The sequence below is a fragment of the Sceloporus occidentalis genome, unplaced genomic scaffold, assembly GCF_023333645.1.
Source record: "Sceloporus occidentalis isolate IW3139 unplaced genomic scaffold, rSceOcc1.0.p SCAF_2, whole genome shotgun sequence".
NCBI lineage: Eukaryota > Metazoa > Chordata > Lepidosauria > Squamata > Phrynosomatidae > Sceloporus > Sceloporus occidentalis.
The window spans coordinates 163,632,895-163,648,617 of NW_028316982.1; the positions used below are offsets into that span (position 1 = coordinate 163,632,895).

At 39.8% G+C, this 15,723-nt stretch overlaps 2 protein-coding genes across 7 annotated transcripts in view; one reads left to right on the plus strand and one right to left on the minus strand.

Annotated features, from left to right (window-relative positions):
* LOC149319210 (uncharacterized) overlaps positions 1–8,516 on the plus strand; it is a 43,742-nt gene extending 35,226 nt beyond the window's left edge. For 4 of the 6 annotated variants that reach the window (XM_089511281.1, XM_089511283.1, XM_089511284.1 and 1 more), the window contains 3 exons: positions 3,563–3,634; positions 5,824–5,971; positions 7,361–8,516. In XM_089511281.1, coding sequence (XP_089367407.1) covers positions 3,563–3,634; positions 5,824–5,971; positions 7,361–7,562 — 422 coding nt within the window. In that variant the 3' untranslated portion in view covers positions 7,563–8,516. The remainder of the gene's footprint in view (positions 1–3,562; positions 3,635–5,823; positions 5,972–7,360) is intronic. The other 2 variants (XM_089511282.1, XM_089511285.1) reach the window with 2 other exon arrangements.
* Positions 8,517–9,817: 1,301 nt separating this feature from the next.
* LOC149319211 (gamma-tubulin complex component 3) overlaps positions 9,818–15,723 on the minus strand; it is a 77,844-nt gene continuing 71,938 nt past the window's right edge. The window contains exons 18-22 of the mRNA XM_089511287.1: positions 14,252–14,340; positions 13,965–14,096; positions 13,209–13,349; positions 12,560–12,676; positions 9,818–10,891 (exon numbers count right to left, since the gene is read on the minus strand). Coding sequence (XP_089367413.1) covers positions 10,733–10,891; positions 12,560–12,676; positions 13,209–13,349; positions 13,965–14,096; positions 14,252–14,340 — 638 coding nt within the window. The 3' untranslated portion in view covers positions 9,818–10,732. The remainder of the gene's footprint in view (positions 10,892–12,559; positions 12,677–13,208; positions 13,350–13,964; positions 14,097–14,251; positions 14,341–15,723) is intronic.

Genomic DNA, 15,723 nt, shown 5'->3' on the forward strand with positions numbered 1-15,723 from the left:
TGTAACATTTACCGAATATGTCATACTCTGCCGGAGCACCACAAAGCTGTGGTGGCGATAAAAAAGCCACCTTTTTTCCAGTGCAAAAAGAAGTGGCATTTTGCCACTACTTTTTTGGGTCAGAAAAAAAAGTGTGGGGCCGCGGCATACAGTTGCCATGGCACCCACCCTGCTTTTTCGGGGGCGGTGTGACCCTGCCCCTTTGGGGCATTGTATTTCACATCTTATTTGTTCAGAATATAAGCCCCCTGTGATATTGTCAAAAGAAATATTTTGAGAGAGATGTGAAGAAAAAAGGGTGAAACAAAAACTAGGGATGAACCAGGCTGCAATACCATGAAAATTGCTTCCCCTCCCTGTTTAGCTAGTTACTTGAAAGAAAAAATGATTGAAGGCTAGCCATGACCCCCAGTTCATCCATTCTCCACTGAAAATGACCATCTCACAGATTAACAAATGGTTCTTCCCAGTGGAGAAGGAATATCTTGACATGGGATATAATATAGCTCCCTTTCTGAGGTGAGTGGGTGGCGCTTGTGACTCATCATGGTTTCACTATTTACTGAAGCACTCTCTGTCCAAAGGTGCCCTTGGCCAAGGTAATGGTATCCAGCTTGCAGTGTCTAATGAATGTGAAAGGTGGTTTACATGACTCTGCAATTTCTACCAAATGCTAACAGGGGACACAGAAAAGGCAGAACTACTCAACACTTTCTTTTTTTCAGTCTTCTCAAAAAAGGAAAAGGGTGCTCAACTTGAGGAAAATGGAGCAGAGGACACAACAGGGGAAGCACAACACAGAATCAGTAAAGAGATGGTACAGGAACATCTGGTTAATTTAAATGAATTTAAGTCTCCAGAACCAGATGAACTACATCCAAGGGTATTAAAAGAACTGGCAAATGTAATCTCAGAGCCATTGGCAATAATCTTTCAGAATTCCTGGAAAACAGGAGCCATCCCAGCAGACTGGAGGAGGGCAAACGTTGTCCCCATCTTCAAAAAAAAAGGGGGGGGGAAGAAGATCCCAAGAACTGTTATCCAGTTAGTCTGACATCAATACCAGGAAAGCTTCTAGAACAGCTTATTAAACAGAGTCTGTGAACATTTAGAAGGGGAAACCACAATCACTAAAAGTCAGCATGGTTTTCTCAAAAACAGTCATGCTAGACTAATCTGATCTCTCTTTTTTATATATAAAATTACCAGCTTGGTAGATGAAGGGAATGTGGTAAACATAGCATATCTTGATTTCAGTAAGGCTTTTGCCAAGGTTCCCCATGATATTCTTGCAAACAAGATAGTAAAATGTGGGTGAGACAATACAACTGTTAGGTGGATTTGTAATTGGTTGACTGACTGAACCCAAAGGATGCTCAGCAATGGCTCCTCTTCATCCTGGAAAGAAGTGACTAGTGCAGTGCCACAGGGTTCTGTCCTGGGTCCAGTGCTATGCAACAAATAATAATAATAATAATAATAATAATAATAATAATAATTTTTTATTTATATACCGCTATTCCTATATAGATCATAGCGGTTTCCAACAAAGAAAACTGCAACAAAAAACAATTATAAACAACATATATCCCCAACAATGTGCAAACCAACCACCCATAGCAATTAAAAACTATACAGCATCTAAAACCAATTATCTTACAAACCATTAAAACCATAACAAATAGCTGGATTGAACAGTATACATCATCAAGGAGATAGAATAGAGGGCATGCTTATCAAATTTGCAGATGACACCAAATTAGGAGTATATTCCAGAGGAAAGGATCAAAATTCAAAATGACCTTAATAGATTAGAAAGCTGGCCCAAAACTAACAAAATGAATTTCAACATGGAGAAATGCAAGGTACTGCACTTAGGCAGAAAAAATGAAGTGCATAGATATAGGATGGGGGACACCTGGCTTAACAAGACTACATGTGAAAGCGATCCAGGAGTCCTAGTAGACCACAAGCTGAACATGAGTGTGATGTGGCAACTAAAAAGGCCAATGCGATTCTTGGCTGCGTCAATAGAAGTATAGTGTCTAGATCAAGGGAAGTAATAGTGCCAGTCTATTCTGCCTTGGTCAGGCCTCACCTGGAATACTGTGTCCACTCTTGGGCATTAGAATTCAAAAAGGATGTTGAGAAACTGGAGCGTGTCCAAAGGAGGGCAACTAAAATGGTGAAGGGTCTGGAAAGCATGCCCTATGAGGAATGACTTAGGGAGCTGGGGATGTTTAGCCTGGAGAAGAGAAGGTTAAGAGGTGATATTATAGCCTTGTTTAAGTATTTGAAGGGGTGTCAAATTGAGGATGGAGCAAGCTAGTTTTCTGCTGCTTTGCCTAATAGGACCCAAAACAATGGATGCAAGCTACAGGAAAAGAGATTTCACCTCAACATGAGGAACACCCTGACAGTAAGGGCTGTTCGACAGTGGAACACACTCCCTTGGAGTATGCTGGCATCTCCTCCTTTGAAGGTCTTTAAACAGAGGCTGGATGGCCATCTGTTGGGGGTGCTTTGATTGTGAGTTCCTGCATGGCAGGGGATTGGACTGGATGGCCTGTGGTCTTTTCCAACACTAGGATTCTATGATTCTAGTCAGTACTCTCAAAAAAAAGGCTTCTGGATTCCTGCCTATCAAAGTGAATGGGAGGAGCAACGCACATCAGGCTGTTCCTCTGTTCTCCACTGGAAAATCTGTTAATGAAAAGGGATAAATAAAATTTACTTTTAAACTAAAGTTGGACTTTCAGCATTAATGCTTCTCTAGAATTAAGTTATTAAATGAAAAGAGCAAACATAGAGGCGTTACAAACCGCCGTTTTGAGGCGGTCTCCCGGCGCTGCTGTTTGCTCTGTGAGGGAGCCGTCGCAGCCAAACCGCACGGCTCCCTTACGGAGCAAAAAAGAAGCTCCAAAATGGAGCTTCTGGCGGCGCGCTCATGACACCGCAAGGCGCCAATGGCGCACTCGCAACATCATTAGCGCCGTGCGACGTGCAGACGCATAGCATCCGTTACGTCAAGATGGCGGTGGCCGTGTGGAACGGCCGCCGCCATTTGTTACGGACAGAGTCCGTAACAGGAATAGGGGCGTCTGGAAGAGACACCCCTTTTTAAAATGGGACGTCCTGAGGACGTCCCAATTGGCAGTTTGTAACCCGCCACAGTCTATCTCTCCCAGTTTTGTTCTTTACTTGAAGCCTGACTCTCTTGGATTTTTACAAATCTACTTCTTGCTTTTTATTAGTCCTTCAGGGTTGGAGAATTATGAGGTTTGCTCCCTAAAAGCCAATAGTGAACAGAAATGCAATGGGCCCTTGACATTCACTGGGGTTTGGTTCCAGGACTCCCTGTGGATACCAAAATCCATAGATGTTCATCCCATTAAATACAGTGGCATAGGAAATTGTGTCCCTTACCAGCAAAACCAAAGTTTGCTTTTTGGAATTTATATATTTTGGGGATATTTTCAAGCCATGACTGGTTGAACCCATGGATATGGAGGGGCAACTGTGCATTGAACAGCTAGGACAATTTACCCTTTCATTTTTACAGACCTAAGAGTGAATGAGGTTAATGAAGATATCAAAGATGCCAAAAGATTTGAATTCTTTGAGAAGTACGAAGGTAAATAATAGACCCCATTAAGATACAATTTTAAGTAAGGTAGATTTAAGTAAGCAGCTTGCTTTTCCCTGCTCATCTTCCTATAATGTGGCATAGTTCAGTGAAAGCGGGCATCACCTAATACATCAGGGGTATAAAACACTTTTCATCTCTCTTGTCCTGTGTATATTGACTTAGCAAACTACTGCTATCCTCGTTCTATTTTTAAACACTTGATTTATGCTTTTCAATTGGATTTATTCTTCTAAAACACATTTTGTGTGTTCAGCTGAAAGGGAATAAACATTTTTTTCCTATGGCTGTAGCAATTTGTTTGCCTAGACCTCAATTACAAAATTAGCAGTGCAGATTTTTGTTGCTGTTTTGGGGTTCCTTAAGCCACAATTTAACCCTCTAATGAAGTCAGACATAAAAATCAGAGCTGTAGACAACAGGAAGGTACTGCTTTATCTCATTTAATTTTGTACACCAGCTCTAGGGCTATAGGTTCAAAATGCATCACAGAAGGCAACATTGGACTGAAATGCTATTGTTTACCTCACTTTTATCAGCAGAATTTGATGCAACAGATAAAGAAATAGTGTGGTATATGGTTGTACAGAAGGGTAATGAATAATAAGACAATCAACCCTGTCCACACCCCAGTTAAGCCCTGAGTATGTGGATTAAGATGACTTTGTCCCAGCACAAACATTCCATCTTTGTAGTCAGCCTCTAGTGAAAATAAGAGATTTTTAATAGCATTAGCGTTTTTTGTTTTTTATCATGAGGTAAAAGCTACAAACCCGAGTGTAAATGCTGGATTTTGGACGCTAGAGCAATGCGGTTGTACTATTCAAAGGCTTAAGGGCTGGCTGGCTTGGGGACATTGCTCTTGCATGCCAGATTTAGGGGAATATATGCCCAGCTTTTCTATGTGCTGATTTCTCTGGGCTTCTGTAGCTTGGGTCTAAAGCCAAGTACTGGCAGAGTATCCAAATTCAAGATCAAGCTTGAGTCCCGTGGCTCTGTGGCAGTCAGGTCTGCAAGTATGGTGGAGTCAGCCCACAAAGCCCTTAGGGAACAGTGACATATCTCCTAACTGCCTCAACCCTAAATACTAAGTCGGATCCCACCTGGTTTCTGGAAGAGAAAATGTCACTTTTATACTCTAGATGGGATAAAAATGAACACAGAAAATTGGATTTGGAAAAATATTCCTCGTCCTTCTACATTTTGCCTCCACCTTAAAAACAGGCAGACAGCGAAGAGGAAAATTGATGAATGGAGGAAAGCCTGATTTTGGATATGGGAGACTGAAAATAAAACCCCAAAAGAATCATAAATCATACTTTTATCACTTAGTGACATTCCTGTAGTAAAACCAATGCAGCGGAAGAAGCTCCCTGTTGCAGCAGCAGCAAAAAGGCAACATAATATGATGCCAGCACATGATTTGAGGGGTTTCTAATGACAGTGTGGAACGATCTGCCACCATCATGAAAAGTTCACTGGGTGGGAGGGAGGGGAGGAGCATTTGAAGGGCTGTTCTGGACAGTTTGCCTTGTTTAAGACAGCACTGATTGTATTTAGTGCAGAATTAAAACTTAAGGCAGTGCTGTCAGATAGCTCTTAATTCACTTTGCAGATTTGAAGACAAGGTTGGAGATTACAAGTGATCATTGTTATCCACCCACATGGCCTCTTCCTTAAGGCAGTGGCAGTGTCTGTTTACATAAATTAAAAATGAACAAAACGTCTCAATCTGTTTGCTAATTTTGAAATCAATATAATGTTGAGACAGTCCACTTTGAGTTTAGGGGTTTGCCCAACTCAGTGCTAACATTTAATACCCTATTCTTTGCGATGAGGCTTTTAGTAACTTATACAGAATCTGTGTACGTATACTATATCTGGTTAGGATAAAAGATTTGGCTATATCACAACTTCAATGAGTTGTACAAACTGTAAAACCATGCAAAATGCACAGCCTTACCAACTCATGTGAAGAGCTAGAACTGTTCCATTATAAATGTCCTATAGTACTCTGGTTTGCACAATGCGTGTGTGTCATTGGGTTGCGATTTTAAAAGTTTGGCTGCAGCAACAAGATTTCAACAACAAGATTGCCATGAACTGCAGCAGTATTTAGTATGAGACATTGTTATATTGTGAATAATATGACAGAGTTCTGTGTCACATCCATTTAGGAATTCAGGACAAGAAAAGAGCAAAGACTGAAGATCTTAAGGATCTGATGAAGCACATCATCATAGCCTGTGTAGCTGTCATCGGTTTGATCCTCACTGTAATAGTGCTTGTGCACATATATAATTCACTATTTGTGAAGAAGCAGCAGTAAGTCAGTTTGTTTTGCACTTCTCCTCCAATCACTGAAGCACTAAAATGGCTACCAAACACCTTTGAGTTTATGGCATCTGATATGACAGCATAGGCTAAGATACACAGCTGTACAAAAATCCAGTCAAATGCAGTTTTTTACTGGCAGAGCTATGCCAGAATCAGGATACTTAAGTTGAATAACTGCTTTTCAGTCTGGAACACTAATTTGTAAAGCATTAATTTGTACTAGCAAAGGCAATCAAGATCTGCAGCTTAGGTCTAAAAATACTTACTACATACACTCATGTATAGGTCGACCTTGTGCATAAGTCTTTGGGGCCAAAATTCTGGATTTTTATATGGCCTGCGAATAAGTTGAGGGTAAAAGTTAAGGGCATGTATCCATGGATGTAAAGCTTAAGTACATGTAACCACTGGGGGCAACTGAGCTGGGAAGAGGCTTTGGGAGTGAACAATTGCTCTTCCTGCTGCCTGATTCCCGTATTGACTTGTGTATAAGTCGACCCAGGTTTTTTGGGGCACAATTTTGTAGTATAAATTTTTCGACTTATACACAAGTATGTACAGTACCTTTCTACGTCATCTACAATATCAACATAGATGCTATAATTGTAGATTCCTCCAGCAAGCAGAAATACTATATAGTGGGTCTGAATCTTCAAAAGATGGAGAGCATTATTGTGCCAGAGACTTTGAATTACTTTCTTTGCCTAATCTTCTTCAGAGATTCTTAGGCTAAAAACCTCAGAGGGCAGGAAGCAAAACAGACATTTCTATGCAGGCTTGATACGTTTTAGGATTTCATTAAAATGTTATCTGTGATATATAAGTAAGCTTTATAAATATGACATCACCTTGTATATATAATACACTTTTTGAAAAAACAAGGTAGTCATAAAGCTGAAACAGACAGCCCTTTAAAGCCTGCTTCCAGGCGTCTTCTGAGTGTGGCATTTATATCTGCACAGTCCGAAGCCACCCGGAAGCTGGGCAGCCACCCAAATGTGGGTGGATTCAAGGGTTTCCAGCAGCGTGACGTTTACATGCCACCAGAGTGGCATGGGGCTGCAGCAGGGCAACAAAAGCCGACTTTCTGCCAGCCGAAAAGAAATGGCTCTTTGCCACTTCTTTTTTGGCTGGCTTCAAGGTGGATTGGGGCCGCAGTGTGTGGTTGCTGCAGCCTCAATCCATTTTTGGAAGAGGTGGCTTCAGGGCTGTCTGTTTCCCATAGTTTTCTTTTTACCTACAAAGTGCCTTTTAGGTGCAGTCAAACCTCTAGTGCACATTACATTTCTAGCCAAATTTGTTGCCAGCCAGTGTTTAACATTATTGCTTTCCTCCATGAAGATTCTTCTCCCTAAAACAATTTCATTATTATTTTAGGGACCCCGGTGTAACAAATGCTACCGTTTACAAGGAGGATGGAACTGACAAAACTGAAATCACAGAAGTTGAGGAAAAAGAAAATCAGTTGCTGGAATATGACAATGAAAATCTGAACAACAACAGCAGGTTACGTTCATCACCAGTCATTTCCCCCGTGATTTCTTGTGAAGATGCCATAAAGCCTTCCAGGAGCAGCTAATGTTTGCAGGATTTTCCAAACTTTTAATATGCGCTCACATAAAAAAAAAATAATCCAGGCACCTATTCCCATTTTGAACAATAAGATAAAATAGGACAATGCACTGCAGGACAGTCATTGAAATCAACTGAGCTTTTACTATGGACAGAATCTACCAGACCAGCCAGAAGAGCAAATTCCCCTACATATCCACAAAATCTGCTTTGGACATTGGGGACTCTAGAGCAAAGTTTTGAAGGGCAGAGAACAGGAGAAAGCTCAGTTGCATGAACACACTTCTGCTTAATGCTGTATTCCTTGCAGCAGTCTTTGCAAGATATAATGCAAAAGCAGAATTACATGTGTACTGAATATTTGGAAGTTTAAACATTTTGACACCATTATGCCACCATATGAACATATCTCACATATTTGCATATAGGCAGTTGAATGAGAAACTGGGAATCTAGAGTTTCAGAATGCAGAATTCTAGTTTTTGGCTTATTCCACTGGATGGGAAAAATCTTTACTGAGTGGGGGGAAACACCCAATATTCTAGTAACTAAAAGAAGTTTTATAATCTACATGTATGTAGAGAATCAGCATGAGACAGTGCTCCAATCGAATTTTTTAAATTAGGTCTAAGGATAATGATAGGAAACTTGCATAGAGCTCCGATTACAGCCGAGAATACCCATGTTTGAGCCATACCATGAGGTGCTACTAGGCATGAGACTATTATCCATCCCTCTTTCAATATGGTAAGATATGGATAAACCGACCAAAAATCCCATTTGATAATGTGTACAGTGGGCCCTCTTTATTTGCAGACTTGCCATCCATGGATTTGAATATCTGTGGATGGCAAGCCCACATTGTCCCCAATGGTGGCACAACCGTGTGTGCACCACCATTGGGGGCAATTGAACCAAAGTCTCCCTCCCTTCCTTTCCCTCCTTCCTCTACCCCTCCCTCCTTCCCCCTCCCTCCTTACCTCCCTCCCTCCCTCCCTCCTTTCCCCTCCCACCTCCCTCCCTCCTTCCTTTCCCCTCCCCCCCTCCCTCCCCCCCTCCCTCTCCTCCTCTGAGGCTTCTATCCCAGCTTGGTTCTAGGAGTGGAAGCTGGAGCTCCATCAGCTGGAGGAAGCTGGAATTGAGTCATGAGTCTCGGAGCCCCCCACCTCCAGGCCCAGCACTCGGGACTGAGCCTCTGGAGGTTGACTGGAGGGAGCAGCTGGGCTGAGAAGACACAAGAAGAGTGAATGTTCCTTCCCCAAGGGGGCAGCTGGGCTGGGAAGATGCAAGAAGAGTGAATATTTCCTCCCCAAGCCTCCTCCCAGAAATGGAGTGTTCACTCCCCAAGCCTCTTCCCAACCCAATTGCCTCCGGAGGAGGTAACCGGACTGAGAAGACGCAAGAAGAGTGAATACTCCCTCCCCAAGTCTCTTTCCACCCAGCTGCCTCCAGAGGGGGAGCTAGGCTAGGAAGGCACAAGACTGAACACTCCCTCCCCAAGCCTCCTCCTAGCCTGGTTGCCTCTGGAGGGAGAAACCAGGCTGGTAAGATGCAGAAGGAGGGGGCATTCACTCCCCAAGCCTCTTCCCAACCTGGTTTCCCCCAGAGGGGGCAGCCAGGCTGGGAAGATATCAGAAGGGCAAATGTTTCCGCCCCAAGCTCCCTACAGGAGGAAGGAATGTTCACTCCCTCTGGAGGCAACCAGGCTGGGAAGAGGCTTCTCGCATCTTCCCAGCCTGGCTGCCCAGGCTCTGTCCTGGGTCTTGGTGTGGGGGGCTCTGAGACTGAATCCCTGGCTCCAGCTCCCTCCAGCTTCCGCTCTCACGAGGCAGAAGCCTCAGAGGGGGAGAAGGGGAAGACAGGAAGGACGGAGGGAAGGAAGGAAGGGGAAGGAGGAAAAAAGAAAGAAAGAAAGAAAGAAAGAAAGAAAGAAAGAAAGAAAGAGGGAGGGGGAGAGAGGAACGAAGAGAGGGAGGGAGGGAGGGGGGACCTTGGTCTCGTTATTCCTAATAGCAATGTGGTTGCGTGATCACACCACCATTAGGAAAAGTGAGACTTGAACATCCATGGATTCTGGTATCTGCAGGGTGATCTGGAACAGATCCCCCCGCAGATACAAAGGGCCCACTGTACTTTATTACATATGGGGTAAGGATATCGGACAAGATGAAGAACAATGAGTCCTAGAAATCCAAAACTATATTATATTATTGTATCTTATCAAGAACAGGCACTTTTCAGATCAGAAGAAACCGATAAAGGTTTTTGAAAGATAATTGTGTTTATTTTCTTTACCTGTGAATATAACAAATGGATAATTGAATGACTTGATATATAGTGACTTCTTTACAAAAATGTTTCCCCCTAACATCTGGACAGCAATATATAAATATTTACAATGGAAAAATAGGCAAGGAAAGAGAAATAAGTAATCTTCGTTATCCAAATTAATTTCTAATACATCAGATTTGAACACAAAATACTTCATTCACATCTATTCAGTATTTACATGTTTCATCACTTGAGTGCACTGAGGTTTAAACTTTATTTTTAGCATATCTGCTGTATGTTACTCCTGCTATGTCTCTAATATGTGTTTCTGTATAGTAATTACAATTTTTCTGGAAAAATAAATAATTGTTTTGAAAATGCTGAAAACACTAATGTGTGTATAATTTTAATTGACATCCCCTCCCACACACACACAGTCAGGTATATCACAACATTGGAAAAAGAATTCAAATATAGATTTTCTGGCCAGACCCCATGACTGGCAGGTTTTTAAACAAAAGTGGTTTCCAAACTGAAACAGAAAATTACAGCCCTGCTTAGTATTAAAGAGAACTGTACTGTCTGGAAGTGGTTAAATTTCCTGGGACAAATGTAAAATTACTGTGGAATGTGCTTCAAAAGCCTCAAATAAAAGTATGATTGGCTAATGAATTAACAAAACTAACTGGAAACAAAACCATTTAGCAATATCAATCATTAACTATAGAAAGTAAGCCTTGTTGCTTTCTGCACTAGTGTTGCACACTCACATGACTGATAACAGGTTGCTTGCAATAATGACAAACATCTATTGCATGCCATTTGGTTTTCATATGCCAACCGTGACTGCCACATCCAACAATGGTTACACTTCAGTGATCCTGCTTACATTCATTGCAGACAGGTTTATATATGGGAACTGCGTCGCCCTCTAGTGCCCAAAGAGACCCTTAGCCTGGGTTCCCGGACTTTATAATGTTCATTGAAATCCAATCTGAAGCTAAGAAATCGGAGGCTTTCATCAGAACTGGTGGTCAGCAACACCAAGAACTGCTGCACAATGCCCTGGAGAGGGAAAGGAGAAATTCATAAATTCACAGGAATTCACATACAGTACTAACAAGTGAATGCAAAGGGATAAATATGCAAATTGCATCTATTCAACAGCAGCCTTTGAAAAGCCCATTAAAAAGTAAACAGGTCAACAGACCAAAACTTTTTTTTATTCAGGCAGGCTTTCAGAAGTGTAAAAAGGGGCTGTAAGTACTGTATTGTTTTAACTGTATTGTTCACTGTTTTTAAAGTCATTTAGAGTGTATGTTTTTAATATGGTTCTTAATTTAATTCTGTTTTAATGTGTAATGTGTAAACTACCTTGAGCCCTGGTACTAACAGAACATAAAGAAACAATATCTGAAGTGTAAGAGGTTAAGTTTATATTTATTTTTGTTATTATTTTCTGTTTTATATGACAAATATTTGCATGAAGAGATGACTTTTGTTATAAGACTTTTCATAATAATAATAATAATAATAATAATAATAATAATAATAATTTTTTTAAAAAAAAAAGCAAGAAGAGAGGAAAAGGAAATTGAACTACAGCAAGGAATGGCCAGCTCCTAAAATGCTCAACTTCCTCTTTCATACAAAAGTAATACAAAATTTGAATAATCTCAATTAAGAGTATAATGTAAAGCCTTAAATCAAAGAAGAGCAGTTAACCCAATGAAATTAGTGTCATAAGAAAATTAGAGCTTTCAAGTTCAGCTTTCTACTTGCACAGTGGCCAAATACCTTGGTGGGCTTCTTTAAATCACAGGCATCCAGTTTCACTAAAATTAGAATGGATAAGTTTCTCTTTATGTTCATTCTCTGCTGAACAATGCAGTCAATGAAAGGTGGAGATGCTTATGCCATTATAAAAGCAAGTGTAGTTTAGTGGTTTGAGGACTGGACTATGACTGGAGAGCAGGGTTCAATCCCCAGCTTGGCTATAAAACCCACTGGGTGACCTTGGGCAAGTCACACTCTCTCAGAGAATGGCAATTGCAAACCTCCTCCGAAGAAACATGCCAAGAAAATCCTTAGTGTTGCCATAAGTCAGAAACAACGCAAAGGTATTCCACACACACACACACTTGCATGACTAATTCTATGTTCTTCAAAAACCTGTGGGAGGGGATGGACTATTACATGTTTGGTTACTAGTTATAGGTGTAAACTAATACCTTCACAAGACTCCAGAGCCTGACCCACTTAATATCATGTCTCTTCCCTCTATCCTAAGACTCTGCTCAGGCAGATTTCATGACTTCAAGTGAGTCTTTTTCCCATTCTCTTTTACATTAATTTGTTTTATAAATAGTTGTATTATTCTGAGAAATCCTGAATGGCTCTGGATAATACTGTATTAAAACAATATTTTATAGCAAGCAAATACATAACTAGTCCATAACTACACACACACACACACATATATATGAGAGAGAGAGAGAGAAAGTGTGGTGTAGTGGTTTAAGCTTTGGATCATACCTATGGAGATCAAGGTCTAATTCTCGGCTGGGCCATTGAAACTGGATGGGCTTGGGCAAGTCACACACACACACCCAGCCACATAAAAACCCTTGACAGATTTGCCTTAGTGTCACCATAAAGCAGAAACAAAATGAATGCACACAACAACAACAACCTTAGTCTCTCTCTCTCTCTCTCTGTTTAATTTAAAAATACCTGGTAGAAATGGGTAAGTAGTCGTAGCTGTGAACACATTTTTGGTATTGAGTCTTGAAATTCTTTAATCCTTTTCATCTCTTCTTCCTGTTCAAAAGCCGTCACTCCCCATTCACCCTGAATTAAAGAAATTTTAAAAGATATCATGAGCAATCAGCAAATACCTATCTATACAGATGCCTTTGTTAAATGATGCTACACACTAATTTTCTTGTACTAACCAGAAAGACAAGGTGATTCCTCAATCATACAAGCTAAAATTTAATCACAATGAATTACTTAGTAAACAGCCATGCAAAAACAAAATAATGCATTTTTAAACATTATTTCACAAAGCCTTGTGTGAAAGCTTTGATAGGCCTCTTTGATAGTGTATTTTACAGAAAATTTAAGATGTGTGCTTCTGGCTCATTCTACATTAGATTTCCAACTCCTAAACCATATTTCTTTTGCACTAAGCATACACAGGGGGATTTTGAACACACTTGCCTAGAACTGCTCCTGATGTTTGCATTTTACACAAATATGTATGCAAGCATTTGGGAGCAAAGGAGAATTGTCTTTTTTTATTATTATTCATTGAAAACAAGCACCTTATTATATTCAGGTGGCTGTTTCTCTTTAAAATGACACAGAAAGCTCCCTGTACCTCAATTTCTCGTTCTTTTTTTCTTTCTTCAAACTGCAATCGTAGCTGTAATTCCTCCAAAGCAGCTCGGTACATTGAATCTTGGGTATTTTGAAACTCAAGAATTTGATCAAAGACAGCTCGGAGCTGGTTGAGAAGTGTCTACAAAAGATTGAAAGACAAAAAGAAAACTAAATCCTAAAAACTAAATGAAATTTAGATTTGCCTGGCTGAAAAGGCACTGAAATTGTATTTTGTTAGTATTTGTTCAACAAGAACATGTATTCTGCGTCAAAGCAGAGTGTCCAAACACTCTCATCAGGATGCAGTTACTGGGATAGCAGATCTAAATATTCTTAGAATGCAGTAGGCCTTACCTCTGAGTAAATATGCATAAAATTGACTGTTTGATAGTTTTAAAGATAATTCATTATTGTGTTGAGTTGGGAGGGGAGGAGGGGAGGGGAGGGGAGGGAGGGAGGGAGAGAGGGGACAATATGATGTATTTTATAATATATGATGTATTTAATATTGTGCTTTACTGTTGTTGTAAGCCACCTCAATAATGATAATAAACAGTTTTACAACAGTAAAATACAATATAAAATACATCATATATTATAAAATACTATTTATAAAATACATCATCATCATCATCATCATCATCATCATCATTATTATTGCGCTAAACATCAATATGCAAACAGGATAGGAAATACCTTGCTAAAACAAACACATTGTTGCAAAAGTACTATCTGTGAAAGAGGAAAGGCTTACTCTTGAATCAGTGTCCAACAAACAGCGAGATATAATTGTGTCTAAGAAAACTTCATGAGCCGCAATGATATGATCTAGGTCCTGTGCTTGCTGAACTTTGTTCCATAGTTCATCCCACGAACATTCAAGCACCTACAGCACAAGAAACAGTAAGTCAACATTAAGCTCTGTGTTGTTTTAACAATGGCTTTAAGTAGCAACATTTCTGTTCTCTCTGTGACATAATTTAGTCTTAGATCAGTCAAGAACAATTTCCTTCTTAAACAAAATGGATGGTTAAAGAGTACCTCAAATGTAATGTAATACTGCATTTGATGAATGAAATGGATCATTTCTGATGCCAGAACGTGACACTGATGCAGCACCCCAGAAAGCTCTGTAAGAAAGTGAAAGAATATGTAGATTAAAAATTAGAAGGGAAGTGCTGTTCTGCTGAGATTTATTTAAAAACAACTACTAGAGTACAACTGCTAGCCTATTCCCTTATTTGAAAGGAATAAGACAGTGATAACTGTGTTTATTATGGTATTATGACAGAAAGGCAGAAAAATACAGTATGTGGACTATCATCTTTTCAGTCCCTGGACATCTTCTCAAATTCTTTTGTACAGCAATGTAGCTAATCTAAAGTCAGTCACATAGAACACTATATAAGGTAGGATGAAACAGGGATCAGGGGGAGAAATCCAAGGTTAACAGTGTAAGTTATCAGCACTCAAGAAATTCTGTACAAAGCAAGATTCTTAATTTCAAAAACGGGTTAGAACAAAAGACCAAACAGACCAAAAATGTAGAAGCATTAGAGTCAGTAATAGGGAAGAAATGGATCCTCAGAACACTTAGGTTTCGTATGGGTTGATTCTCCCTTATTTGAAATACTTGGGACCAATTTTTTTTTCAGATTTTGGAAAATCTGTATATGTGGGACTCATATATAACACTAAATTCGTTTATGTTTCATATACAACTCATACACATAGACTGAAGGTAATTTTATACACAATATTTTCAATAATTTTGTACACGAAACAAAGTTTGTGTACACTAAACCATTAGAAAGCATAGGGGTCACTATCTGAGCCATTCATGTGGACAATTTTGGATTTTGGAGTATTTCTGATGTCTGGATAAGGGATACTCAGCCTGTATATAAAACACTACTTTTTTACATGTTAGTAAAGGATCTCTTATTTCTTCTGAAATGTTTCAAAAACCCATGGCAAAGTGAATTTCTCTCAGCTTTTGAGATAAGGCACTCTGGCACTTCATAATTTTTATTGGATTATAGAAACAAACAGCTTCCGAATGAACGAAGCAAACAAATGAACAGACTGAGAGGAAAGAGATCTGTATGAAGCCAAATTACACGGAGCCAGAGTATCTAAGGGCCCACAGCTACCTATGAAAAATGTTTCATTCCAATTGCTCACAAGAAACATCCAGAAAATTCATCACTGTTTGTACTCCTAATGTTTCCATCCTTCCAACAGAAAGATCTACAAAGGGAAGTAGATTAAATGAAGTGGAATAAAAACAATTTCAGAACATTTATCCTAGCAATTTCCTAATAATTACGGATTATGTACAACAAATCTAAATAAAAACCTCTACCCTTACACTGTGTTTTCAAATTAGGTTTTGTTTGTTATACAATATATTAACACAGATTAAAATTAGTAGTCCTGTCTTAGAGCTACTTTAGAGAAAAACTAGCCCTGGAAGACTATGAAAATACATAACCACTGGCACAAATGGCCTT